Consider the following 27,428-nt stretch of genomic DNA (forward strand, 5'->3'; position numbering starts at 1 on the left):
GGGAGGTAACCAAGCTCCACAAGGGAGAAAAAAAAATAATAATGATGTCCTCCGACTCAAGGGAGGCATTCAAGTTATAATCACGGTGTCATGGGGGACCTTGCAAACCCTCACGTCCCGATGATTGCGCGCAAGTGGTACGAGCACTCGGGCCCATCAGTAAGAAAGATAAGATAAGATAATAAGATTCTGATAAGACATCATAATTAAGCATAATTGGCTCATGCATATTTATTCATGTGAACTTATAGTTATTTTGCGGGAGATAGTTCCTACTTGCTGAGCGAAAGCTCATTATAGAATGTTTATACTGTAGGTAAGCAACCGGCATATAATGCCTGATGGACTGCTGGCGAGTGGACGAACGATGTGGGGCTCAGGATATGGATACCACTCACAAATATTTCCGCAATCAGCTTTATGTTATAAATAGTTTTGTTAATTATGATTCTGAAACAGATATGTTAAGGTTTAAATATTTTAATTAAGAAAGCAATTTTGTATCTTATGTTTATTATAAGACCTTTAAAAAAAAAAAAAAATGTTCCATAAATTTTAAGAAATTTCAGTAAGTACAAGTTAAAAAGTTAGTTACAGTGGCAGCCTCGAAGGAGGGTCGCTACAGGCTGGCCGGAGTGGAGGACCTGCAAAAGGAAGAAGAAGGACAAGAGGAGCATTGAGCTCCTCCCTATCTCTCCCTCTCTCCGTTCGGCCACACCCGACCACAATGCCACCAGCCCCCTAAAAACAAAAGGGTGGTTCACTATATAACCAAATAGGCCTAAGGGCTTTAAGCAATATTCAATGGAGAGGGTATTTAGTCCAATGGGCTGACCAAATATTATGATATAGAGAGAGTTCATATGCCTCAAGCGAGTTAATAAAATAAGTATCCATCTCATTATGGACCGATATTTAACATTCATGCATGTGTTAATTCACATTAACACAATTATCTATAAGATGCTTTAATTAATTACATAGTGAATTATTATGATTATAGAAGTCCACATAAAAGTATTTCAACAATATTATGGCATTAGAAAATAGATGATGACCAAAAGGTTATTTGTTTAGAAACTGAGCTAAAATGTAGTGTGGAATCACAAGGGAAAATTCGTACCAGATCATCACAGTCGACGGTATAGCAAATCGAAAGAGCTCCCTAAAATCCTGAAACATCTCTGAAGAAATTGGAATCCGGGTAGTGTCACAGGCAGTTGAAAATTTCATGTATGCTAAGAGTAAAATCACATTCAACCAATAAGAAATACCAATTGATAATGCTGCTCCAAGATGTTCGAGCCCGGACTTGAATACTAAAGCCCAACATAGAGGTACATTGCAACAAAGAGAAGCACAAGAGCTCACTAGCAAGGGAATAATAAGGCTTTGTGCCTGGAAATACTTAACGACTGGCTGAAGTGTTCCATAAGCAAAGAGCGCGGGAATGAGCCACTTAGAAAATTTACCGGCTTCTTGTGAGATTAGTGGGTCTTGGCCCATGAATATGAGGATTTTTTCTATGCAGATCAACATTATAGACAGAGCGATACAAACTGAGATTAAGCAGAAAATAACAGTGCTAGTTTGGATTCCAAGTTTTTGATATTGTTTGGCTCCATATGCTTGCCCGCAGAGAGTTTCCAATGCACTAGCCATTCCAAACTGCTTGGCATTATGAACAAGTTGCAGATCAAGTTACTAGGAAAACTCAGTTTTTTTTTTTTTTTTTTTTTTTTTTTTTTTCATTCAAATATATTAATTGAGAGCAACAATATTTGCAATACTCTTTTCTCTGTCTTTCTCCTTTGCTCTTTGTTTATTTTTTTTTTGTTTACTGTTATTCTTTAATGCGGTTAAAAAAAACAAAAAACAAAAAAAAACAAAGAGCCTAAAAGATTCATTGATGAAACTCATTTGCTTGTTCAAGTCACTTAGTTTAAATTACTTTGAATTTCTTTAGAGTTCAAGTTTGGAATAGGATTTAAAAGGAACCGGACAATTTGTCAAGATTCCATCTTAAGTTGAGAAACAAACAACACAAGTTACAAGCATAACCTTATGACTTCCAATTCGCTTTCCAAGGTTTAAACAGTTCATTTCCTTACAATCACCGTAATTTGAGAAACAAAAATTAACAACAAAAGACACAAAAAGTTGATAATTTTTGCAAGGTTTAATCATAAAAAACTTTTTTTTATCTGATAAATTAATCATCAATTACTTCATTTAGTAATCTAAAAAAAAAAAAAAAATCATTCTCTGTCTGAAACTGGTATATGAGAGAGAGAGAGAGAGAGAGAGACTTGCAAGGAGGCTGAAGCCAGAGACAGCACAAAAGGAGATGGCAATGGCAGTGCTAGAGAGAGAGAGTTTGCCCAGATCACCAACCATCATAATGGAAATTATTTTCAAGAAATATTGAGACAAATTCACAGCCACCATTGGTCCTGCTATGTAACCCAATTGCTTCACTTCTTCAACTAAAACATCAAATCTTATTGCACCAGAAAACCCATCTCTATTCTCCTCTCTCTTTTTACAACAATCCCTTCTCCATAGTCTCTCTGTTGTCTCTCATGGTGCTCTCTGGTGTGCCTTTCTCCTTCATGCTATTTTTTTATATATATATAGATATATTGGAATTTGGAGAACTATATATTCTTGTTAGCACGATAAGCAAGAGTTATATGACACTTCCATGTGATCACTTAATATTTCCTTTAAGGAAAAAGAAAAAGTCCCACAAAAATTTTTGCCTTGCCACCAAAGAAAGAGACTATCTACATAAGATTTTTCTTCTAGAAATCTTCCATTCCCATTCCCCACGACACAAAAAGTTGGTCTTCAGTCACAACACTTTTTGGACACGTTTAGGCACAACATCTTTAGGAGACTATTATGTCACTTTTAGTCACAACTTCGTGATTCATTATGTATTTAGTCATAAATTTATCGGCAGAACTGCCTTCCAGCCAGCGGGATTTTAGCAACAGGGTTTTGTTTTGACTAAAAACCTCACTAATACTTAAACATGAATTATTGATTCTGTTACAGTATTTTTATCTTATAAAAAATTTAAATTTTAAGCGTAAAAGTTGAGAATCATATTTTGAGTATATTTTTCAAACGGGTCTTAATTTTTGTGAAGTAAAAAAATTTATGACAAAATGCGTACTAATCATAAGATTGCAAGTAAAAATTATATTTAGTCACACAGAGATATTATGATTAGTACTTATACAAAAACATTTTATGACTGGTCATCATTATTTTTTTAGTGCCATCACCTTTACTATTCACACAAACGTAGCTCAAAATTTTTTACTTATTATGAATAGTAACTGTCGTCCTGAAGCAAAATTATTATGTAAATCAATTAAAGTTATTATTTATATAAAAAACTTATTGTGTAAATAATAACTGTAAATAGTAAATGCTGTGTAAATAGTAACTATAAATAGTGTTGAAAATTTTCTAATAAATAGAGGAGAAGAAAAAAAGTTATGGAACTTGAATTATTATTCATATTGAGTCGGGCATTTAATTTTAGTGCGGTTTACAGATTGCTGGAACTCGCATGTCTCCTTTTAGGTGGTCAAATATTGCAGGAAAAATTTGTCATAATAAATGCCCAAAGACACTAGAAATACCTAAATAAAATAATGCACCTTTCCATTGTTGAGTTATACTGTAAAGTCAGTTCTCGAATATGTACACAAATTAAATCAAACGTTTTTTTTTTTTTTTTTGAGTAGTCAAACACATTAACTTTATAGTAGACGGTGTTTGACATCCACACGTGACTGTGTTAGACGTCGTTGTGGATAAGGATACCGGCACCGATAACAGAATCCTCTGTTCCAGTAAGCACGTCTCGGAGTATAAAAACTTGATGCGACAATGGAAGACCACCGACAACCGAAAAAAGGTCCAACGGGAAGAAAAGGGGATGCAGCTGTCTAGATTTTGTTCACCGGGGATGGGTTTTGACTGAAGAATATGGAAATTTTCAGGAACCCAAGAACGAACGCCAGAGGTTGTCGGATTTTGTTGGCTTTTTGCAGAGTGGAAGCTTCCTCGTGAGTGAGGAAGCAGAGAAACGTGAAGAAAGGGGATGAAGCTCTCTTCAAAATGTTCACCGGGGATGGGTATTTGACTGGAGAAGAAATTTTCAGGAACCACCAAGAACGAGACACGGATTTAAGGGGACCTTGGCTTTTGCAGAGTGGAAGCTTTCTCGTGAGTGGATGCAGAGCAACGTGAAGAAAGGCAAACCAACGGGAAGAAAAATATCAGAAAAAAGAATCCACACTATGCACATTAATTCAAGTAGTTGGGAGTTTGAGGGGGAGTGATATTTCCTAACTCGAATTATTATTCTAATTTCAAATTCCAATTCCCATAAGTGAACACCAATTTCAGCCCAAATTTCAATTGGAGTTGAACGTGCCCTCAAAGCCAACCACAAAGATAATGAGATTAGTATAAAGAAAATAAATCTCACGTGATGGCCACGTGAAATTTTAATAATTTCCTCATGGAAAGCAGAGCTAACTATTTTAGTGAACACGAGGAAAGACTTGACTCCCTCGAAGTTATACAGAAAAAAAGGAAAAGAAAAAGAAAGAATAGCATCCATTTTTCTTCGGTTATGAAGTCCTATTGTTCTATTGTTTACTTTTTTCTTTTTTGAAAATTTTCTATTGTATACTGTAAAAACGTTAAAACGTCAGGAAACAACTAGAACAAGTAAGTCACTTATCATTAACTCTTCCTTATAATTTATTTCCTAAAAATCAATATGCTAAGGGTTTTAGTTTAGCTTTAGTTTTTAGTAGTACGATGTCAACTCTAATCTTAATTTTTCATACTAATTTTCATGTGTTTTCACTGATAGATATGATATTTTATTATTAATTGATATTATCTTTCAAACGATATTTAAAATTAGATTCGGAAATCCATCCTCAAACACTACTTGTTTGGAGCCTTATTTCGAAGAATCTTTTATAAATCTATAGTCGCGTCAATCAAATATGCTCTTGCATCAAATAAGTTAGAAGCTGAAACTTGTTATATATAAGAGAATGAATAGAGCGGAGAGGCTATAAACTTTGCCTCAGGGTTAGTGCTAACTAACCGTAAAAAAATAAACTAACATTGTAGCCTGTACATGAAAAATTAAGGAATTAAAAACATTCAAAACCGTCAGGGGAAAAAAAAAAAAGGATAAAACTTGAAAGTAACTTCAGATGAACAAAAAAAGTTCAAAAACCTCATAAACTACAAAAAAAGGGGAAACCGATGACCGCCTGAAAACGACATAAACCTGAAGGCAGCAATCGTATGTAAACAACAAAAACTTGGTGAACTATTTAGCCGATCAAAATCCACAAAACATGATCAACGATAAAAACTTAGAGAAAGAATAAACTCTCGGAACGACATAAAAAGAGTGAATAGAACTGAAGAACATATTGACTAGAGAGAGGACAAAAAATGATTAACTACAGAGCTTTAAGAACGACAATCGGTCAAAACGACATAAAAGAGGGAAACAAGAACGACGTTAACGCGAGAAACAATAGAAACTTGACGAACTCGGCTAAATGGCAAGATCATCAAAATTACCACATCCAGATATAACGACAATGAAGGAAAACCAACAACCTCATGAAAATGAAATTCAATTGAGAAACGACAAAAACCGTCAAAGTACTATATGATGAAAAAGACGTTCATTTAAGAAATGACAACAGGCTAAGGACAAGAATAATGATAAATGAAAAAAAGAAGGAAAAAGTACAACCATCTAAAAACAACATTCACTTGAGAAGTGGGAAAAAAAAGACAGTAAAATTTCTATGTTTATGAAGACGGATTTGCTTTTGTTTAAAACTAAGTACTGATGCAGCACGAGCCAAGAAGGAGTTGCCGCAACAATAAAACTAAAAAGAAAGAAGGAAAAAAAAAAACAGAAATACTACTCAAAATGATAAAAAATATTATTTATATCACTCTATTTAAAAATAAACAGTTATCATTCAATTAATAAAAAAAAGACGATAATGACACTCAATTATTTAGAACGGTATATATAATAGGCATGCATAAAACCGTAACAAATCATGTATTTTTCTTAAAAAAATAACTATATTTCGCTGTTACATCAGAAAATAACCGCTACAGCCAGATACAAACATAGGGGTGAGGAAAAAAATTAGTTGTTAGCTGTATCGGCGAATTTAAATATCTATAGTAACCACAGTGACTTTACTGGAAATATTTTCGCTGCTAAAATGATATAGCAAAGTTCTCTAAATGTGCTTATAAAAAAAAAAAAAAAAAGTTATCTAAATGTGTGAAACTGATAGGGGTAGTGATGTGTGTCATTTTGCTCGGGAAGTAACTAATCTTTGTCTCTTTCTTTTGATTGGTTTTCTTCTGGAAGAATAATGCCACCTTTTAATTATCAAAAAAAAAAAAAAAAGCCAATGTCCACCTTTTATAACTCCTTTTTGGAGGCTTTTCCCTATGAACAATCTGTGTCAATTTACAACCTTAGCTGAATGAGCACTGCGGGCACCAACTCCTAATGTACAAAGTTGTTATATTTTCATTGGCAAATGTAATTTTTTTGTTATTACTTGATGCAATAATTTTTATCAATAGAAAATGATAACTCAAAGTTCGTACACAAAGTTGGGATTAGAGTTGGTATTCCTAGCAGTTTTTTGGTTGAATACATCAAGAAATAGAAAATGTTGCGGAAAAAAGAGATGGAAAAAGTCACTATTCTTTAGTGGTTAGATGCAAAATTACTTCCTAGCTCCAAATGAAATACAAGAAGCTCAGCATAGAAGAGTTCTCTTCTCAGTCAATCCATTATCTCCTAAATGTCTTCCCTCAAATATCCTCTCCCTTGCCATTATTGCCTGCAATATCATCAAGAAATGCTATCACCACTTTTGCAGCAAAAGATGAAGAACAATTTCATTAAAAAGACACAAACATGACATGTAAAGTTGTGCAAAAAATCGAAAACTTTGTAGAGCTCAAGATGTTATATTTGTAAGTATTTGAACAATCAACTTTTTTATATAGGCAAACAAACTAGTTCACTGGCAGCTTCATCAAATGTGATTGGTTGTAAATTTTGGCTAGCTGGCAAAACCGAAAGAAGTCTTTAAAAGAACCTAAAAGTGGAGGGTGAACCTTCTTTTCCCAGTTGGTAAAAATTGTTATGACAGAAAGCAGAAATGCTTGTACAAAAGCACCAGTTAAAATTCCAATCCAAAGTCCCTTCCCTCTCAAGTCTAACCAGAAGGCCAGCAAGGCGCCGACAGGAAGTCCGAAGAAATAGTATGCGCCAAGGTTGACAATAGCCCCTAAGTCTTGCCAACCACATCCCCTTGCAATGCCTGATTTTGGGAAAAAGGAAAAACAAATATAAGAACTCTTCACTGATGAAGTCATAAGTTTACTTATAATGAGAAATGCGTTAACAATATGAGAGAGATTATAGAAGAAACCTGAAAGGACACCAGGCAGACTGTCAAGTATAACCGAAATACAAACCAAAGGAGCCATGTTGGACACGTAATTCACAACTTCACTCTCGTCGCTGAAGATGTAACCGAAAGAATTTCGGCTTATAAAGAGAATTGAGCTCACAATAACTGCCTCTAAGGCTACAAGAAAAATGACGACGCCAACAGAAAAACGTGCTGCTCGGGGGTTACCAGCGCCTAATGAGTTCGAAACTCTGGTGCTGTAAATGGTGGCAATAGCAAAAATAAATACAAAGATTTTACTAATAAGTGTTTGAAATTGCTTGTTGTCTCTTTAGAGCCAACCTTCCAGCTGCGCCAAGTCCTTCCGGTATTGTATAGAGTGTTGTTATGGTTGACAAGCTGTTTAGAGAAAGCAAAAGTTTGATTCATTTTGACGAACAAAAATGAATATGAAGTCATGAAGTGGTCAAAGATTCAAAATTCAAGAGGTTATGTTTGTTTATATGAAGCAATGGTGATAGAGTAAATACCATACAGATAAGACTGAAGTCTCAAGCTCCGCATTCGGTAGAAAACCGGACAGCAAAATAAGCAACTCAAATGACCACCATTCAAGGCTAGAATTTTGCAATGGGAAATTGCACATAATTAAGAGGACTTTTGCAAAAGGACTTTAAAAGAAACAATTAATTGTAGAATTTGTAAAAATGACTTTTTAAAAAAATTCATGTTTGTAAATTGACTTTGAAATTTATCACTGAGCGATCCCTTTTTACACTATGCGATCAAGCGGGTGGCTCAGTGTAAGAGTGAAATGCCATTTTGCTAATTTCACTTTCTAAAATCATCATTTTATCAAACTTCCCTAATTAAGGGTACTTCTCAAAGACTGAAAGCATAAGAACGAAGAAATAAAAAGACATAGTACCAAACCATCACAGCAGAAGGAATGGCAAACCGCAAGAACTCTCTCAATCCTTGAAATAGCTCCAGAGAAATTGAAATCCGGGTATTTTCACAATCAGGGGAACATTTCATGTATAACACAAGTAAAATAACATTCAACCAATAAGAAATACCAATGGATAATGCTGCTCCAAGATGTCCTAGTCCAGACTTAAATACTAAGAGCCAGCAGAGAGGTACATGGCAACAAATAGAAGCACAAGCGCTCACTAGCAAGGGAATGATAAGGCTTTGTGTCTGAAAATACTTAACCAGTGGTTGAAGTGTTCCATAAGCAAAGAGGGCCGGAATGAGCCAGATCGCGAATTTACCGGCTTCTTGTGAGATTAGAGGGTCTTGGCCCATGAATATGAGGATTTTTTCCGTGTAGATCAGAATTATAGACAAAAGGATACAAGCTAAGCTTAAGCAGAAAATAGCAGTGCTCGTTTGGATTCCAACTTTTCTATATTGATTTGCTCCATATGCTTGCCCACAAAGTGTTTCCAGTGCACTGGCCATTCCAAACTGCTTGGCATTTTGAACAAGTTAGAAATCAAGTTATGAGAGAATGTTAGTCAAAAAAAAAAAAAAAAGAAAAGAAAAGAAAAGTTATTAGAGAATCCCCACTTGAGCTTTTTCAATTCAACCATTTACTGTGTATTCTAGATGTAAAGGGTAAACATAAATCTGTTTTAAGTATAAACTTAGTTATAAATTTATAAGTATATAGAGTCATCCAACTTAACACGTTGACCTTTTAAGATAGAGCCTTGAGCCTTTTACAAAGTCATTTAGAGAGCCATAATATCGACTATACACTTCTCTCTGCCTAAAAATAATATCCTAAAGACTCCTTATTGTAACTCATCGTTTGATTGAACTAATTCCTTAGTGGGGATATGGACATTTAATTTGGTAATTTTTGGGGTTCAAGTGATCAGTGGAATATCATGTAAAAGAATAGGACTAGTTGTTAAGATTCAACAAAAAGTTGCAATCAAAACTCTTTCTTGATTTGCAAATTGCGTTCCAAGGCTAAAAGAATTAATTCAGTTTCTTACAATCACCAAACGAATGAAAAACTATTTTTTTTAATTATAGAAAAACAATTAACAATCTGATATTATAATTATTAGAAGACTCTGGGACTTACAAGGAGACTGAAGCCACAGACAGCACAAAAGGAGATGGCAATGGCAGTGCTAGAGAGAGAGAGCGTGCCCAGATGACCAACCATCATAATGGAAATTATTTGCAAAAAGTAGAGAGACAAATTCACAGCCACCATTGGTCCTGTTATGTAACCCAATTGCTTCACTTCTTCAACTAAAACACTAAAAGTTATTCCACCAAAAAACCCATCGCTCAGTGTCTCGTCTCTTTCTCTTTCTCTTTCTAACAATTCTCTTTCCATGTTCTCTCTGTTGTCTCTCATGGTGCTCTCTAGAATGACTTTCTCATTCATATTATGGTGACTCTCCTCGTTATATATATTGGAGTACAAATGAGGTATGCAAGAGTTTACGGAACTTCCACCAGTGGCGGAGCCGAGATTTTGTTTTAGGCGAGGCATAACCTAAAATGTAAAAAATATTATAAACGCTAATAACATTGACACCTAATACTGTTAACTAGTTAGAAGCACGTTTTACACATGTGTATATTGGTCAGTTCATTGAATCTTTTTTGATACATGAATTAAGATTTTTAAGAGTTTAATTTAAAAAATAATTGAAAAGAAAACGGTGTTCGTTATTTCAACAAGGGCAAATTAGAGAAAAGACATTTATGTGAAAATAGTAATTGAGAGGGTTGTTTGAAAGAAAATGCTTAATTACGATTACATTTGTGAAATCTAATTTTAAAGGGTCATTTAAAATTTTCTTGTGAGGTTCACTTTTGGTATATATATATATATAAAGATAATTTGAAAAAATATACTGGAAGGAACAAATTTGAAAACAAAAAAGTTTTAAGTAGAGTTAATTAAAGAAAACTAATTCAATTATAGGCTACAACAAAAGGTATAAGATTTAATACGAAAAGCTCAAAGAAAAACAACCAGAAAAAACCAAAATGTAGGAAAAAAATATATTTTAGTGGAGAAATTTTGAAATTTTTGTTTATAAGGGTGAAAATTAAAAAAGAAAAATTTTGGACCGGGTGGGGGGTGCGCTAGCATATACCCCGCCGGGCCTTATCTTCCTCCGCTCCTGACTTCCACCATAACAATTTGCTTCATAGATCCGAACCGAAAGTTTAAATTAAGATTTGAATTTTTGTGAAAAAAAATACTGTAACAAAATATAAAAATTGTGGTTAAACCTATAAAAAGAACAGGGCATAAAGCGAGTTGACTGGACAATGGATTATATGAAAGAAAATATTTTTCTTTTCTACCAGCCTTTTCTCTTTCGAAGATATTGATTAATGAAGTACATTATTTATTTATTTATTTATGTTTCTCTGTATTGCATAATGGTGGGAACTCACATATTCAGCACTGCTATGCTCTCTTCTACCTAGATACATCTCTGCCTTTTGTTATAGTTTACACCAAATGCGTTTAGATTCCAAAATAACCCTTCTTTTATTTGCCGACAAAACAAAGGGCCAGTACTCTTCTAGTGAGGAAAAAAAAACCCCCAAAAAAATAGCAAGAAAACAAAAATGTCTCTCTAAGTAGGGGTCAGAAGATAAGCCACTTTTGTCTTGAAAAATCATAATTTTGAAAAATCATGATAAACTTGTTGGGTTTGGATTGGCTTAAATTGGCCTGTTTACTACGAAGTGACAATCATAAACACGATTATTACATGCTTCATTTACAATCCAATTGTACGTTCTAATATAAAAATTTATAGGCGTGTTTTTTTCACAACTCAAACTTTTTTATGTGAGAGAAAGTACTGTTATAAAAAAGTTAAATTTAAATTTTTATAAGAGAAAACACTATATTAAAAATTTTGAGTTGTAAAAAGAACAAGTTGTATATGATAGTAAATAAAACAATATAAATTTTAAATTTAGTGGTTAAATTTCATTTTCTTTTTGAAAGAAAAGAAAAATTGATCAAAGAAACATTATTATTGTATCAAACTTGTCATAATCACGACAAACGAGTCACACTTGTGTCAATTATATTCAATAGGAAAATGATTTTCGGCATAACGTGACACTCTTTAGCTCATGCGGTGTTGTGCGGAGATGCCCAAATAAGATGCTGAATAGTAGGGCCGGTAATATGAGTCACGACACGACAATACGATTCGAAAACGATACGAATTTTGCGGGTTAGGGTTGAGAAAAAAGATATTCAGGTCAGAATTTGATTGATCTGAAATTGACACGAAAAACACGGGTCAATTTCAGGTTGGACCCGCCTAACTCGAATACGACACGAAACTCGTAAAAAGCTAAAAAATACATATATTTTTCATTACATATTTTTTATTTTATTATGAACTTATGATATCATGATACTTATACTAAAAATCTTATATTATCATTTACTTAATTTCAATGGATGTTATTGTATTTTAGTGTGTTATGAATTTTAAGTTATTTCTAATATGTAAAAAACTAAATAAAAATACACAATTTTCGTGTCAATTTCGGGTTCACGGGTCATTTTCGTATCGTGTAATGTCAACCCGTAAAGTGGTCGTGTTGCGGTTTTTAAAAAATTTGGTGTCACGGGTCGTGTTCGGATTGACTGTAAATTTAAAAAGAAACGATCAAAACACGATACGTGACACGAATTGCCATCCCTACTGAATAACAATGCTCATGATAAATGCGTTATACGGTCAGTCGTGTTGAGTGTCAACCCATTTAATAAAAATGTTTGTGTTCATGTTTATATTTTCTTGACACTTCTAATAAATAGATCGCTTTTTATTGATATTTTCTGATAGATTTAAGAAACGGATTGATACAAATATGATCAGTTAACACTTGTCTTGAAAAATCATAATTTTGAAAAATCATGATAAACTTGTTGGTTTGGATTGGCTGAAATTGGCCTGTTTACTGCGACGTGACAATCATAAACACGATTATTACATGCTTCATTTACAATCCAATTGTACATTCTAATATAAAAATTTATAGACGTATTTTTTTCGCAACTCAAACATTTTTATATGAGAGAAAATACTATTATAAAAAAGTTAAATTTAAATTTTTATAAGAGAAAACACTATATTAAAAAATTTGAGTTATAAAAAGAACAAACTATATATGATAGTAAATAAAACAATATGAATTTTAAATTGAGCAGTTAAATTTAATTTTCTTTTTGAAAGAAAAGAAAAATTGATCAAAGAGACATTATTATTGTATCAAACTTGTCATAATCGCGTCAAACGAGTCACACTCGTGTCAATTATATTCAATAGGAAAATGATTTTCGGCATAACGTGACACTCTTTAGCTCATGCGGTATTGTGCAGAGATGTCCAAATAAGATGCTGAATAGTAAGGCCGGTAATATGAGTCACGACACGACAATACGACTTGAAAACGATATGAATTTCGCCGGCTAAGATTGAGAAAAAAGATGTTCATGTCAGAATTGGATCGACCTGAAATTGACACGAAAAACACGGGTCAATTTCGGGTTGGACCCGCCTAACTCGAATACGACACGAAACTCGTAAACAACTAAAAAATACATATATTTTTCATTACATATTTTTGATTTTATTATGAACTTATGATATCATGATCGTTATACTTAAAATCTTATATTATTATTTGCTTAATTTCAATGGATCTTATTGTATTTTAGTGTGTTATGAATTTTAAGTTATTTCTAATATGTAAAAAACTAAATAATAGTACACAATTTTCTTGTCAATTTCAGGTTCACGGGTCAACTTCATATCACAAGTCATTTTCGTATCGTGTTATGTCAACCAGCAAAGTGGTCGTGTTGCGGTTTTTAAAAAATTTCGTGTCACAGGTCGTGTTCGGGTTGACTATAAATTTAGAAAGAAACGATCAAAATACGACACGTGGCATGAATTGCCACCCCTACTGAATAGCAGTGCTCATGATAAATGCGTTATACGGGTCAGTCGTGTTGAGTGTCAACCCATTTAATAAAAATGTTGTGTTCAGGTTTATATTTTCTTGACACTTCTAATAAATAGATCATCTTTTATTGATATTTTCTGACACATTTAATAAACGGGTTGATACAAATATGATCAGTTAACACGAATTACCACATATTCTTATCATTATGTGATTCACTTAGGGAACTCGTTCCAAAATGATTTTATTTTTTGTGTGAAAATAGAAATAAAAACGTTTTCAATCTCAATAGAAATCGTTTTCGAAAATGCATTTGGTAGTTTTATCAAAAGATTGTTTTCAGTATAAAAAAATCCATTAATATCTCTCTTTCTACTCGAGAGAGGAGAAAACGAAAATAAAAAATGAAAAAGACTTTAATCTCTTATCGTTGTGGGCACGTACTCTAGTGAATGCATATTTTATTCCGCACATTGAGACCCGTTTCAAACAATGACCGTGTTTGGAATTGATCCCGTTTTTATTTTTCACGTTTTTAGAGAAAAAATAATGAAAACGTTTTCAAAACGGCGTTTGATGCAATAAAGACAAAAAACGGAAATGAAAACGATTTTTTAGTTTAGTGTAAAATGAGAGAGAAATGAAAAACGATTTTTAATCGTTTTTCATTTTTTGTTTTCGTTTTCCCTCTCTCAAGCGGAAAGAGAGATATTAATGAATTTTTTTACATTGAAACAATCTCTTGATAAAACTATTAAACACATTTTTAAAAATGATTTCTCTCTGAGATTGAAAATGTTTTCATTTTTATTTTCATACAAAAAATAAAATTATTTTAGAACGAGTTCTAAACGCGCCCAATAATTTATTGCTGCCATCGGAATCTGAAAGTAAATCACGTGGTCGACAGTGTATGAAGTTGACTTTCAGGGAACATCAAGAACGAGCAAATTAGCCGATATAGTATATGATATTTATAAAGTTAATATCGACTCTCAGTTAGATGATTTTGAATTAACGAGTGGCAACAAAGTGTCTAACAACATTGAAAACCAAACAAGGAGAAAAGGGAGAAACGACAAGAGCTGAAGACCTGAAAAAATACCATGGAAACAAACAGAACACAATGAACGACAAAGGATGTATAGAACAACAACGAAATGAAAACGACACAAACGTGATAAACGACAGTAACAAGGTGAAACGACAATAAAAACTTATAATAACAATTGAAAGGAAATCCGCAAAATAGAAACGAAGACCTAGTGAAAAAACGATCACAAGAAATAAAAGACATCGACAGCAGCAGAAGAACGAAAATATGCAATTGACAAGCCAAAAATGTTGAAAACGATGATCACATAATTGAAAACGACACCATTAAAAAGAATAAAATAATTGAAACCGACAATAATATGAAATCACAACAAAGTAACTATTTCGTAATCTTATCTACCTCACATAATTTATAGTTCCTGTCCAGTACTGCAGCAGGAAAAATATGGGTGCTAAAAGTTGAAAGCAAAAAAGACGTATTTATGTAAGATAAAAAGTAAGACAATACGTATGTAACCACAATTCACAATGCAATATTAAAAAAAAAAAACAGAGAGAGAGAGAGAAGTCCAATTCAGCTCCCAAAATTAGTTGGAAAAATAGTTTTGCTTATGTGATGGTACACGAAAATTATGTTTATCAGTGTTCTCCACTTCTTTCTTTCGTTATTTCTTTATTTCTTTTCCTTTTTTTTTTCTTTTTTACATACGTAATAAGAAATTGCTTTCCTCCCTTTTTTCTCTTTTTTTTTTCTTTTTTTTTTCTTTTTGTCTACCTTTTTTACATTCTTATCATTTTCCCTATTATACGTTTTCTTTTTTTTTTCTTTTCTGCAAATTAGCCCTCATAACTATACTTTTCTCTTTAATTCCTCGTTTAAATAATTTCTGCTCGTACATATCCCTATCTAGATCTTTTTAAATCATGTTCCCGTGATAAAACGTTTCGTACATGAGGCCTCGTTTGTTTCGCTGATTCGAGTTTAGAATTCGAGTTTTGCTACAGTAAAAAGCTCTCATAAACAATCACATCTAACTTTTTTTGTTACAGTAAAAAGCTCTCACATACAATCACATCTCAACTCAAATTTTAAACTCGAATCAGCAAAACGAACGAAGCCATTCTTTTGTAATTTTTATTCCTTTTTTCTCTTCTCCTTTCTTATTTATTTATTTTTTTTGTCTTCCTCTTTCTTCATTCTTATCCTTTTTGTTCTATTATACATTTCTTCTTTTTTTTTATTGCTCTATATTAAACACTAATAAATATGTTTTTCATTCTTAGCTACCGAATTTCGCGCGCATATGCGCACAGTTTCAACTAGTGGTGTCAATAATAGTTATTCATATTCCCTTTTATATATAATGGTGGTACAAATGGGTACAAATTACATGCGCAAACAAACAAAAACAATATGCAACCACAAAACGGAATGTTATACAAATTTTTAGGCGCCAAAATGGTGACTAGTAGTCCAGTACTATTTCTCTCATATTTCACGCCTATGTTTTCCCGTTATAACCATGCGTAAGAAAAATACGTTCAATTTTTATACAATTCTAATTTAGCTCTTCTCTGTCCCCCGATCCATTTCTCAGAGATCTATACTCAAATATCTTCTCCCTTGCCTTACTTGCCTGAAACATCAAACACACCAAAATACAGCAGTTTTAGCAAATTTTGCAAATTAATTGAAGGTCTATACTTCAAAAAAAAAAAAAAAAAAGTAATATCTGTTTTATAGCTTATATTTTTATGGGGATTATACTCCAACCATCCAAAATCACATTCCTCTTAAATATTAATTCGTACCAATTGGGTTTTTAAGAAACACATAATTAGAATCTTGAAGAAGTACAATATTTGGATATTAGAATTGCAAGCTTAAGTTCTATAATAGATATTTTGTTGATGAAATTAAATTGGGATGGAGAGTAGAAGATTTGAGATAAGATTAGAGGGCAGGCCTGTTTTTCCCAATTTGTAAAGCTTGTTGCAAGAGACAACAGAAGTGTTTGCACAAAAACACCGGAATTTATGCCAATCCAAAGGCCCTGTCCTCTAAGCTTTAACCAGAAACCCAATATTGCAGCTAATGGGATTCCAAAAAGATAAAACGCCCCCAGGTTTATAAAAGCCCCTATATGCTGCCACCCACATCCTCTAGCAACACCTGAAATCAGTACAGTTGAGGGAAATATATATATATATATATAGAATAAAAAAGATACATATTTTCTTGACAAAAATTAGCTAGAAAAGTTATGTAGTGCTAACCTGAAAGAACTCCTTGTAAGCCATCTAGGATAACAGATACACAAACCAGAGGGGCCATTGCTTTGACAAGATCAACAACTTTCTCCTCATTGCTGAAACAGTAACCAAAAACACGACGGCTTGCAAAGAGTGATGTGCTTATTATACTTGTCTCTATGATTGTCAGCAAAATTGCGACAAAGGTAGCGATGCGAGCAGCTTGTGCGTTTCCAGCTCCTAGTTCATTCGAGACTCTCGTGCTGTTGTGAAACAAACGTAGGGAAAAATTAATAAATATGGATGTTTAAGCGATAACTTTGGTTGCATTGCTGCACAATTAATAGGAGAAATGAAAAAAGAAAAAGAGTGGAGCATGCCTTACTGCAGCACTTAGCCCATATGGTATTGTAAATAGTGTTTGAATGGTACTTAGGCTGTTCAATACAATAATTAGAACAATCATATTTTTGTACAAGGGATTGATTCAATTTGAATATTGAGTTACACAGGCTAAATTTTGCAATTTAAAAGAGGGAGAAAAACTCACCATATAGAGAGAGTTGAGGTTTCAAGCTGTGGGTTTGGTAAAAGTCCAGACATCAGAATAAGCAGTTCATATGACCACCCTTCAAGGCTTTGATAATGTCACAAACCGAGAGCAAAAAGATAAGATAAGATGAATATTGAACATTAAAAGAAAAAGTTGAAAAAAAGAAGAATGTGAATGATTGAATGTGACAAATTACCAGGTCATTACAGCTGAAGGGATGGCTAAACGAAAGAACTCTCCAATCCCTTGAAAAAGCTCCATAGAAATTGGAGCCCGAGTTTTTGCACAGGAAGGAGAGAAGTTTATGTACAATACAAGTAAAATCACATTCAACCAATAGGAAATACTTATTGCCAATGCTCCTCCGAGGTTTGCCTTTCCAGACTTGAACACCAAAACCCAACACAGAGCAATGTGAAAGCAAATGGTGGCACAAGAGCTTATGAATATTGGAATTACCAAACTTTGTGTCTGAAAATATCTTATAAGTGGTTGAAGAGTTGCATGGCCAAAAAGAGAAGGAACAAGACAAAATGTGAATCTGCCAGCTTCATGAGAAATAAGAGGGTCTTGACCAATCAAAACAAGTAACTTTCCCATGTAGATCCAAATTAAAGATAAGGGAAGGCAAACCAAGAACAAACAAAATATGGCAGTGTAAGTTTGAAGCCCAAGTTTTTGATATTGCTCAGCTCCATATGCTTGCCCACATATGGTTTCCAGTGCACTAGCCATTCCTAACTGTTTCAGACATATCAAATCATTTTGTTTAGTCAGTGACTGGATTTATAATTTACAACCAAATCCTCTTCTCAAACTTGAATTAGTTCTAACGAGCACAAAATCCCTTCACAAATCCCAAATCCCCAATTACACCCTTTGAGCACTCAATTTCTCAACGAATACATAGGAGAGAATTCTAACAGATCATGAAAAGCCAAAGAAAACTAATCCTAAAATCTGTTCTTTTTATCACATTGAGAAACTTCTTGTTCTATATTTATGTCACTGAACACGGTTATTAGACTTTTATACGTCAATTGAGTAGAATAGATCTTAAGTTTATGTCATTTTGCGCTAGAAATGTAAGCATGACATTATTCGAGTGCCATTTCTGAAATTTTCCCTATTTTTTTTAACCTTTTTGATGACCAGAAAAATTCAAAGCTAAATCTTGATACTAAACCAGATTTTCAAGATGAATTTTCTTGTAATCACATTTTATAAGAAAAATGATTTTTTCTAATTCAATATTTTGAATGATGAAAGTTAGTGATTTCACTTTTCTCACTAAAATATTGATTTAAATTTAACTAAATTTCAGTTGTACGCTTTATCTTAATATGTTCAATTATGATGTCGTAAGGATTTAATTTTTCCTATGTGTGACAAATTTATTCCAAAATGATCTAGTATTAAAATTGGACCCATTAAATTATAATCATGTCAAGTCCAAAGTTAGAATTAAACTAACTATAGTGTGAAGTTTATTAAGTCTTAGTTAACAAGAGTGTTGAAATTAAGGGCTTGTTCTTTTGAGTGAAAAACTCAAAAAAAGGCAACTCAAGTTACAATTTTATTCGAGTTAATGTTTTTTTAAGTTTAAACTCGAGTTTAAACTCGAGTTCAAACTCGAGTTTAGGACTAAAACTCGTGTTTAAAGTTTCTCATTCAACTCGAGTTTAGAAACTCGAACTCAAATTAATGAACAATGGGTCTGTTTGGTAGCATTTCCATTTTCGTTTCTCACATTTTTCGATGTAAAAAATTGAAAACGGAGATAAAAAACGTGTTTGACAAAATTTGTATCAGAAAACAAAAACGAAAATGGCTTTGTTGTTTTCCGGAATTTTGAAAACGGAAAAAAGCTGTTTTCGTTTTCTTGTTTTCATTTTCGGTTTCTTCTTCTTCTTTCTTCATTCTTGATTTCAGTTTTTTTTTTCTTTTCTTCTCTCTCTTCTCCGGCCGAAGAAGAGGCGGGAGATTCGGCGAACACCACCGTCGCTCCTCTCCGACTGGCCGGCCGCCATCTTCTCCGACTGCCCGCCACCGTCTTCTCCGACTGCCCGCCACAACTATTTTCATTCCACAGTAGACAACATATTTCTCATGTTGTCCCCAACAGTACCCTAGTGGATTAGTAAATCCTACAACATCTTCAACACCAAGTCACCAATATATATTTTTTTTTTCACTTCAATCAAATAAATTGAATTCTTTAAGAAGAGGAAGTGAAACTTGTTACCATCAACATTCAACGTCGACGTGGATAAGGAATGCATCTGAAAGTTGGGAACTTAGATTGGACACTTATGAGGAAAATCGTAACACAAGTATACGTTATCATTAACAAAATTGTTATAACCCTCGGGTAGAACTCATCCCCAAAAACTAGTTTGTAGGGAGAGGGTGCCCAAGTGGCTATAAACTCACATGTTAAGCCCATACTTTAACAATGTGGGACTCAACCATGATCCTAACATACTACCACGCTTCCGACACCGACGTCCACGGCGGTCCACTCTGGATGGCCCACTATGGCCTTTCCAAGTCACCCCTCTCCTGGCCGCCCCTCCCCAGGTCGCCCCTTCTGCAACGTAAATCTGAGGAGGAGCATGCTCTGATACCAATTGTTATAACCCTTTGGTAGAACTCATCCCCAAAAGCTAATAAAGCAATGAATAGAGTGTCAATTCCACGAGCATTGCGGTAATTCCAATTAAGTACCGAAATTGGTTAACCTTAAAGTATATTTAAACGACCAAAATTAAGATGAGAAAATAAAATAAACATAAATAAAAAATAAAATAAACAACTTAACAAACTCAAGTTACAAGTTCAACTCAAGTTATAACTCAAATTCAACTCAAGAATTATACTCAAATTAAACTCTAAGAACAAGCCCTAAGTCTAGGAATGCACTTAATTAAGGTGGTAAATGAACAAAAAGTTCAATTGGAGGGCTAGGATTAAATGGAGGTTTAATTAAAGGTGCGGAATATGAGATAGAAAAATAAAAAATAAAAAAAATGGATGGCGGCCGGTTTTGGGAGAGGTAATTATAGGATTTTTTTTTTTTTGCTTCATTAGTTAAAGTGGGAGATTGGATAACAATTAATAAATTGATTATTCAGAAGAAAAAAATTAATAAATTGATTATTCAGAAGAAAAAAATTAATAAATTGATTATTCAGAAGAAAAAAATTAATAAACTGATTATTCAGAAGAAAAAAATTAATAAATTGATTATTCAGAAGAAAAAAATTAATAAATTGATTATGATATGTGGATTAGGATAAGAGCAAGTGACATCGCCTTGTTATGGGAATGACATCATGCTCCAAGGGAGAAAATTTTCTTTGAATTCTTCCGCTAAATTGACCAAAATTCTACTTGAGTCCACAAAAAGTTTTAAAATTCCATCCACCAAATATACTTGTCTATAAAAGAGAAGGGGATTAAATTAAAAAAAAAAAGCCTCAAATCTACACTTTATCTCCAAGAGGTCATTACGGCCAAATATATATATATACACACACACACACACACACACACACACACACCTATTACCCCATGGCCTCCTCCATAAATAATACACACACATACCTCTTACCCCATGGCCGAATCTACACCTCCTCCATAAATAAGAACAATAAAAAAAAATCTTCCTAAAGCTCCTAAGCTCACCTAAGAAACAGAAGTTAAGAAGCAAGGTGAACTAGGAAGTTCATCAAGGTAAACCCAAAAAAAAAAAAAAAAAAAATTGTTATGCTACGTTTGTCAACATGATTTATTATTTTTTGCCTCTCTTTAATATGCAATAATTGCAATTTATGACATCATGTAAGCATGTTGACTAAGTAAAAAAGAGGCTAATGAAACTTAATTAAGTGCCGTACCAACCTCCATGTAAGAATTTTATGACAATACAATTAAGACCTTAAGTGTAGTTGGTGGATCGCTATCTGACTCTCTATTGGTCGCGCGCACTCAGTACCAGCACATGGCCCATAAAATGAAATGATTATAACTGGAAACTCCATAACTTGTCATGCATATTAATATTTTATTGTATTGTGAGACTATAGTTTGTACTCACTAGCTTTAGCTCACCATGTTTGTGTTAATGTTGTAGGTAATTCTGATAAGAAACCTGCTACCTAATGTATCTTGGTGGACTGACTGAAGTGGCGTGAGGTAATGGAGGCCCGAGTTTTAGATGTCGCTCCACGAAATATATTTTTCACGACCACGTATATTTTCCATATTTATATAGAACTTATACTGTTTTTGTTAAATTAATATGTCATATTAATAGTCACGACTGACTTATGTTTGCCCACGAACAGAACGTCTTTTACTACGACCTGATATAGGTTAAGTAAATTATTAAAAATGTTGTATTTGTTTTTTTCTTTGTTATTTTTGCTTGAATCCTTATGAAAAAAAAAAACTCAGAATAATAATAGAAAATATAATTGAAAAGAGATCATAGGGGGACATACAAGGATATTGAAGCCGGTGACAGTACAGAGAGAGATGGCAATGGCAGTGCTAGAAAGGAAGAGCTTATCAAGATGACCAACCATCATAATGGTAATTATTTGCAAGAGATACTGAGACAAAGTCACAACCACCATTGGTCCTGCTATGTAACCCAATTGCTTCACTTCTTCAACTAAAACATCAAATCTTATTGCACCAAAAAACCCATATCTCGTGACTTCTCTCTCTCTTTCCAACAATTCCCTTTCCATGATCTCTCTGTTGTCTCTCATGGTGCTCTCTGGTGTGCCTTTATCTTTCATACTATACTCTCTTGGGTGAAAGAGGCATATGGCTTTTTCAGGGGACATTTGATAAAAAAAAAAAAAAACAAATGGCTTAAATTTTGGGGTGAGTTTGTGAATGATTAGACTCAGTAAATTATGTAAAATAATAATAGTACTAACTACTAACAACAACAATAATAATAATAATAACAACAACGACAACAATAATTGTTTCAATAATTGGGGGAGGCTCAGACTTGACTTTTGCTCTAAGAAAGTTTTCATTTTCCTTTTCTTTTTACCCCTGACGAAAGCACAGTCCCATCTGAGAGCCTTTGTCAACTTGTCCGGGGGTAAGTAATTGGAAAAAGAAACACTCTAAAGGCTGAGGAGTACTGGTTGAAACTTCACGCACGCCTGCGAGATTTTGTTAGTAAGAATGAAAAATCTATTTATTAGGGTCTTATTTAAAAAAGTAAAAAAAGAAGAAGAACATATAATTAGGAGTGTAATTCGGCAGGGTAGGTTAGGATTGGGCCAAAAAATTAGGTCGAGCCGCACGGTGCGGGTTGAGACAAAGCCCACAAACTCGTAACTTATCGGGTGACTTTAGGTAGGTTCGGGTTCGTCGGCTTGGGCCCTGGATATCGGGCCTGTGTCCAAATAAATTAGTGTATGATAAGATTCATCATGCCCGCTTTTCTTCTTTTACAACCCTGCTTTCTCTCTACAAAAGTCTGAACCATTTTTGATGATTCAGCTTGAGTGAATGTGTGACGACCCTCCTATGAGGCCGCCACTGTAACTTAAACTTTTTAACTTGTACTTACTGGGGTTTCTTAAAATATGCGGAACATTTTTTTTTTTTTTTTTATATAAGAAGGAATACTTTCATAATTTGTAACAATAATTTCAAATAAGTGAATCACTAAATTTCTTAAAGCTTTTCTTAATTTTAGTTAAGATAAAACCTTTTAGGAATATCCTTCAAATGGAATAGCATTTGAACTCTTGTTTTAAATACTCTTTAAAAGCTTTTCTAAAACTAGTCATTTCAATCGGCCATCTCATTTGACTTTAAAACGGATTTCGTGAGAAATCTTAAATTCAAGTACATCTTAAAGTCCTTCTAAAATTACTCATTTAAATCGTCATGTTTAAAATTCATTTATTTGTTGCATGTACTGTAACATTCTAAAACTTAAATACTCAAAACTAGGGTTGTTAGCTACAACCTTGGTTTTCTTAACATACATATGTACGTATACTTTTTAAACATACATACTTGAAACTTTTGAATCATATAGACATATACATGATTTTTCTTAAACTTACGGCGGAAAATAACTGCGTGAGCGGTATCCATTCCCATCTCCACCATTCGTCCACCGCTCGCCATTGCCCTTCAAGAATTGCTGATAGGTTTCTTACCTACAACATGAACATATCTGATTGAGCTTTCGCTCAGCAAGTAGGAACTATATCTCACAAAATAACTGTAAGTACACATGAATAAATATGCATGAGCTGATTATGCTTAATTATGATGTCTTATCATAATTTTATTATCTTATCTTATCTTATCTTCCTTACTGATGGGCCCGAGTGCTCGCGTACCACTTGCGCGCAATCATCGGAACGTGAGGGTTTGCAAGGTCCCCCACGACACCGTGATTATAACTTGAATGCCTCCCTTGAGTCGGAGGAAATTATTGTTATTTTCTTTTTCTCCCTTGTGGAGCTTTAACATTCCTTTGATACTTTTGAGACTTCAAGGGCTGTCTCTGCCTATTTTGCTTGTACTTAATGTTTTCCGATTATACTAGAGATCTTTTAGTATAATCATTAGAACTTGGTCTAATTGGATTTATTGGATTTTTTCATCAATGGTGTTGGATCAGAACCCCCTTTTGACTCTGCGCTGGTAATTCTACTATTATTAGTAAACAATAATTGAATAATTCCTTCATAGAGATCGAGGACATAATTCACATGGATATAGTAAGTCTCGCTTGGGCTGCTTTGATGGTAGTCTTTACCTTTTCCCTTTCACTCGTAGTATGGGGAAGAAGTGGACTCTAGAAGTACTACTAATTGAGTTTAGGAATCAAACTGTATCAATTTTTTTTATAGATCGTTCTGCAAAGACTTTTTTTTTTAATTCACTATTTCAATTTAAAAATTGAATTTCAAAAAATTTTCATTTCGAAGTTATATGTATTGGATTCTAGTGGAGTAATGTATTCTATAAATAACATATGAACTCTTTCAATCAAACAAATATTTCAATTATTCCTATGTTCGTATTTCGAAAGTACTCCAAATGGTATGAAATCTTTTCCAATCGAATTCTTCATAAATTTTCTATATCGACAATGAGTAAGAGTAAGAACGAAAGCCTTTTATATACTTTACTTTTTTTTTTACTTTTTATTTGTTATTTTTTTCCGTCTTTCCTCTTCAAAGAGAAAAGAGTTCTGTTATTACATTACGTGGATACACTTTTTTACGGGAAACAACATAGACATAGTGGTTGTACAAGGAGATACTACACATAAGAAAATATTGTCTTGGGCAAGTCACATATTGCGCACTTACCATTTGTTTTATTATTTTAAAAATTTTATTTATGCTGGTCTTTTTTTTTCATTTCATATAATGGTTGAAGGGTTAAAATTGGTGAGGTTTATTAATCCTTTTCGAAATCCGAAGAAGTTCCCATGGAACCTCTGGATACTCTGTCAACTGGTTAATCAATTACTTCTTTGTTGGAATGCTAACAAGAAGATTACTTGATTTTCTTTTATTATACCCATACCTCTTTTTCTTTCATTGATTTGATTCTTTTTTTCAATGGATATCGGAATTCATATTAAAAAAGATAAGAAATCTAGGAATTAGAATCGTAAGAGTAAGAGCTGTCTTTCGATTATTTCAAATTGATTGGAATCAACACAAATCAAATAAATCAAATAGAAATAGATGAAGCAAAGAAATAGGATTGGGACATGACACTATGTACATTCTATATGGAATTTATATCTATATAATGTCAATTGATATATATTAAATTAACCTGTATCGTCATACAGCAAACTTTATACAGTACAATAATAATACTAGTATGGTAGAAAAATCGTTTTCTACCATACTATCTAGTATCTCATAGAATACTGCTGATTCTAGTTCGATGATTTCATTTAAAACGTGAAATTTGAATCCTTTTTATTTTATTTCTTCTCTTCAATCATTGATAAAAACTAAAAAGTCACAAGTTTAATTTAAATTAATCACTTTGACTTACTGTTTTTACGTATATTATAAGTAAAAAAGCAGTAGGAATTAGAATGAACAGTGCAGTAGCAATAAATGCGAGAATATTTACTTCCATAATTTCATCCTTTCGTTTTTCTTTAATTCGCAATAACTCGGGATTTAATCCCATAGAGATAATAAATCTTTTGTCTATAAATTCAATGAGATGAATTACATCGAGATATAATCGAATCGGATCAATATCATGAATAACAATATCTGACAAATTGATTCATCGTCAAGAATTGAATAATATAACATAGGAAGATCTTTTATCCATATCGAATTCCAAAGTCAATTTTGATACAATCAAAAACCCCTTTACTTTAACTTTGATTTATATTTTTCATTCTTTTCCACCCTTTCTTTCTATAAACTAGCGCCCTCCTTGTACAATCATTTGATGAAGTATCATCTAACCGCTTTTACACTTATCATTGGTTCCAAACAAAGCCAAACAATAGAAATTAAAAAAATAAAAAGATAAAAAGAAAAGGGATTCCTGTTGGCAATGAAATTCTACTCTTTGTACTTTCTTTCACAGAACAGAAAAATGGAAGATGAATTGCTGTATTTTTTTATTGGATTTGGATCCATCGGGACTGACGGGGCTCGAACCCGCAGCTTCCGCCTTGACAGGGCGGTGCTCTGACCAATTGAACTACAATCCCAAGGAAATAACATAATAAAATAAGGTGTACAGTATACATATTCTTATGTTTTTATTCAAATACTTTCGATATGGATATGAACTTTAGCAAGAGAGGCAGTGATTACTAATAATCTTGTCGTTATTTCCAAATTAATTGGATAGTCAATCTTTCAATGAAAAAGGTCTTTTTTTTCTTTACTCTTTTCATTAGACTTTACACTTCCAGATCTTGATATGAATATAGATCATTAGCAAGATCAAAACTTGTTGGAAAAAAGAAAAATAAATAGAGTAATAGCGATAGGGATAAAGATATATCAATATCAGAGATTTTGACTGGGATCGAGCATTTCTGGAGAACAACAAATGGCTTATATCATTTCATGGTGGATCGGCGAATTATTGGGCCGAGCTGGATTTGAACCAGCGTAGACATATTGCCAACGAATTTACAGTCCGCCCCCATTAACCGCTCGGGCATCGACCCGGGAAGAATCAATCCAGGCTTAGTGATAATCCACGATCAACTTCCTTTCGTAGTACCCTACCCCCAGGGGAAGTCGAATCCCCGCTGCCTCCTTGAAAGAGAGATGTCCTGAACCGGTAGACGATGGGGGCATACTTGCCCAACCGTCATCATACTATGATCATAGTATGAATAGTTTTTTGAAATTGTCAATATAATGGAATCGTATGACTCAACGCGAAGGATCTTTCTGTCTTTCACGATTATAGAGAATTCTTTGATTATTTATATTCCTGAATCGTTCATTCTAATCGACATTTTATAATTCCATAAATAAATCTATTTTCTTTTTTTCTTTAAATTTAGAATTTAAATAATATTATTAATAATTTCAATAATTATTAATAATGTTAATATTATTTTATTTAATAAATCTTTTTTTTTTTTTCTTTTTTTTCTAAGAATTTGGTTTGGGGGGCAAGCTGAATCGCTTTATTAATGATTCGATGAAATAGTTTGGATCTAGGTTGAATTGGTAGGTACCTGTATCAATCAAATGAATTTCGTTATGATGGCAATTAGAATCTGTCTTGAAACAATTCCTTGCATTGATTGATATTTATGAAATCAAATATCACTAAACCCCCTTTTTTTTTACTTATACTTACAATTTTTTACTTATACTTACAAGTATATCCTATACTCATTATGTAAATCAAATTTATCGTTCCTGAATGAACCACTATACGTTTAAGATATATTATAACGTATACGATGTATTTATATACATATAATATGTATATAGACTAAACACATAGTGATTAGTGGCTTATTCAGGAATTGAATCAAATAT

The 27,428-nt window shown here is 33.2% G+C and overlaps 2 protein-coding genes and 1 pseudogene across 3 annotated transcripts; all 3 read right to left on the reverse strand.

Annotated features, from left to right (window-relative positions):
* Positions 1-2,538, reverse strand: part of LOC112091647 — a 19,668-nt pseudogene extending 17,130 nt beyond the window's left edge.
* A 4,117-nt stretch (positions 2,539-6,655) lies between these two features.
* Positions 6,656-9,904, reverse strand: LOC112091653 (protein DETOXIFICATION 14-like). Of its 2 annotated transcripts, XM_024165825.1 has the most exons (7): positions 9,622-9,904; positions 8,449-8,993; positions 8,051-8,137; positions 7,863-7,919; positions 7,539-7,777; positions 7,222-7,427; positions 6,656-6,941 (listed from the first exon to the last, which is right to left on the reverse strand). In XM_024165825.1, the coding sequence occupies exons 1-7, from the start codon at positions 9,901-9,903 to the stop codon at positions 6,858-6,860; spliced, it is 1,500 nt and encodes a 499-aa protein (XP_024021593.1). In that variant the 5' UTR covers position 9,904; the 3' UTR covers positions 6,656-6,857. The 2 variants fall into 2 exon arrangements, with proteins under 2 accessions (XP_024021593.1, XP_024021592.1); XM_024165824.1 differs by lacking the exon at positions 6,656-6,941 and having other exon boundaries at positions 7,020-7,427.
* Positions 9,905-15,920: 6,016 nt separating this feature from the next.
* On the reverse strand, positions 15,921-22,186 carry LOC21411938 (protein DETOXIFICATION 14). Its single transcript, XM_024165832.1, has 7 exons — positions 21,876-22,186; positions 17,567-18,111; positions 17,368-17,454; positions 17,198-17,254; positions 16,842-17,080; positions 16,532-16,737; positions 15,921-16,201 (listed from the first exon to the last, which is right to left on the reverse strand). The coding sequence occupies exons 1-7, from the start codon at positions 22,176-22,178 to the stop codon at positions 16,124-16,126; spliced, it is 1,515 nt and encodes a 504-aa protein (XP_024021600.1). The 5' UTR covers positions 22,179-22,186; the 3' UTR covers positions 15,921-16,123.
* Between the last annotated feature and the right edge of the window lie 5,242 nt (positions 22,187-27,428).

This window comes from Morus notabilis, unplaced genomic scaffold (genome assembly GCF_000414095.1).
Source record: "Morus notabilis unplaced genomic scaffold, ASM41409v2 Scaffold451, whole genome shotgun sequence".
Classification (NCBI taxonomy): domain Eukaryota; kingdom Viridiplantae; phylum Streptophyta; class Magnoliopsida; order Rosales; family Moraceae; genus Morus; species Morus notabilis.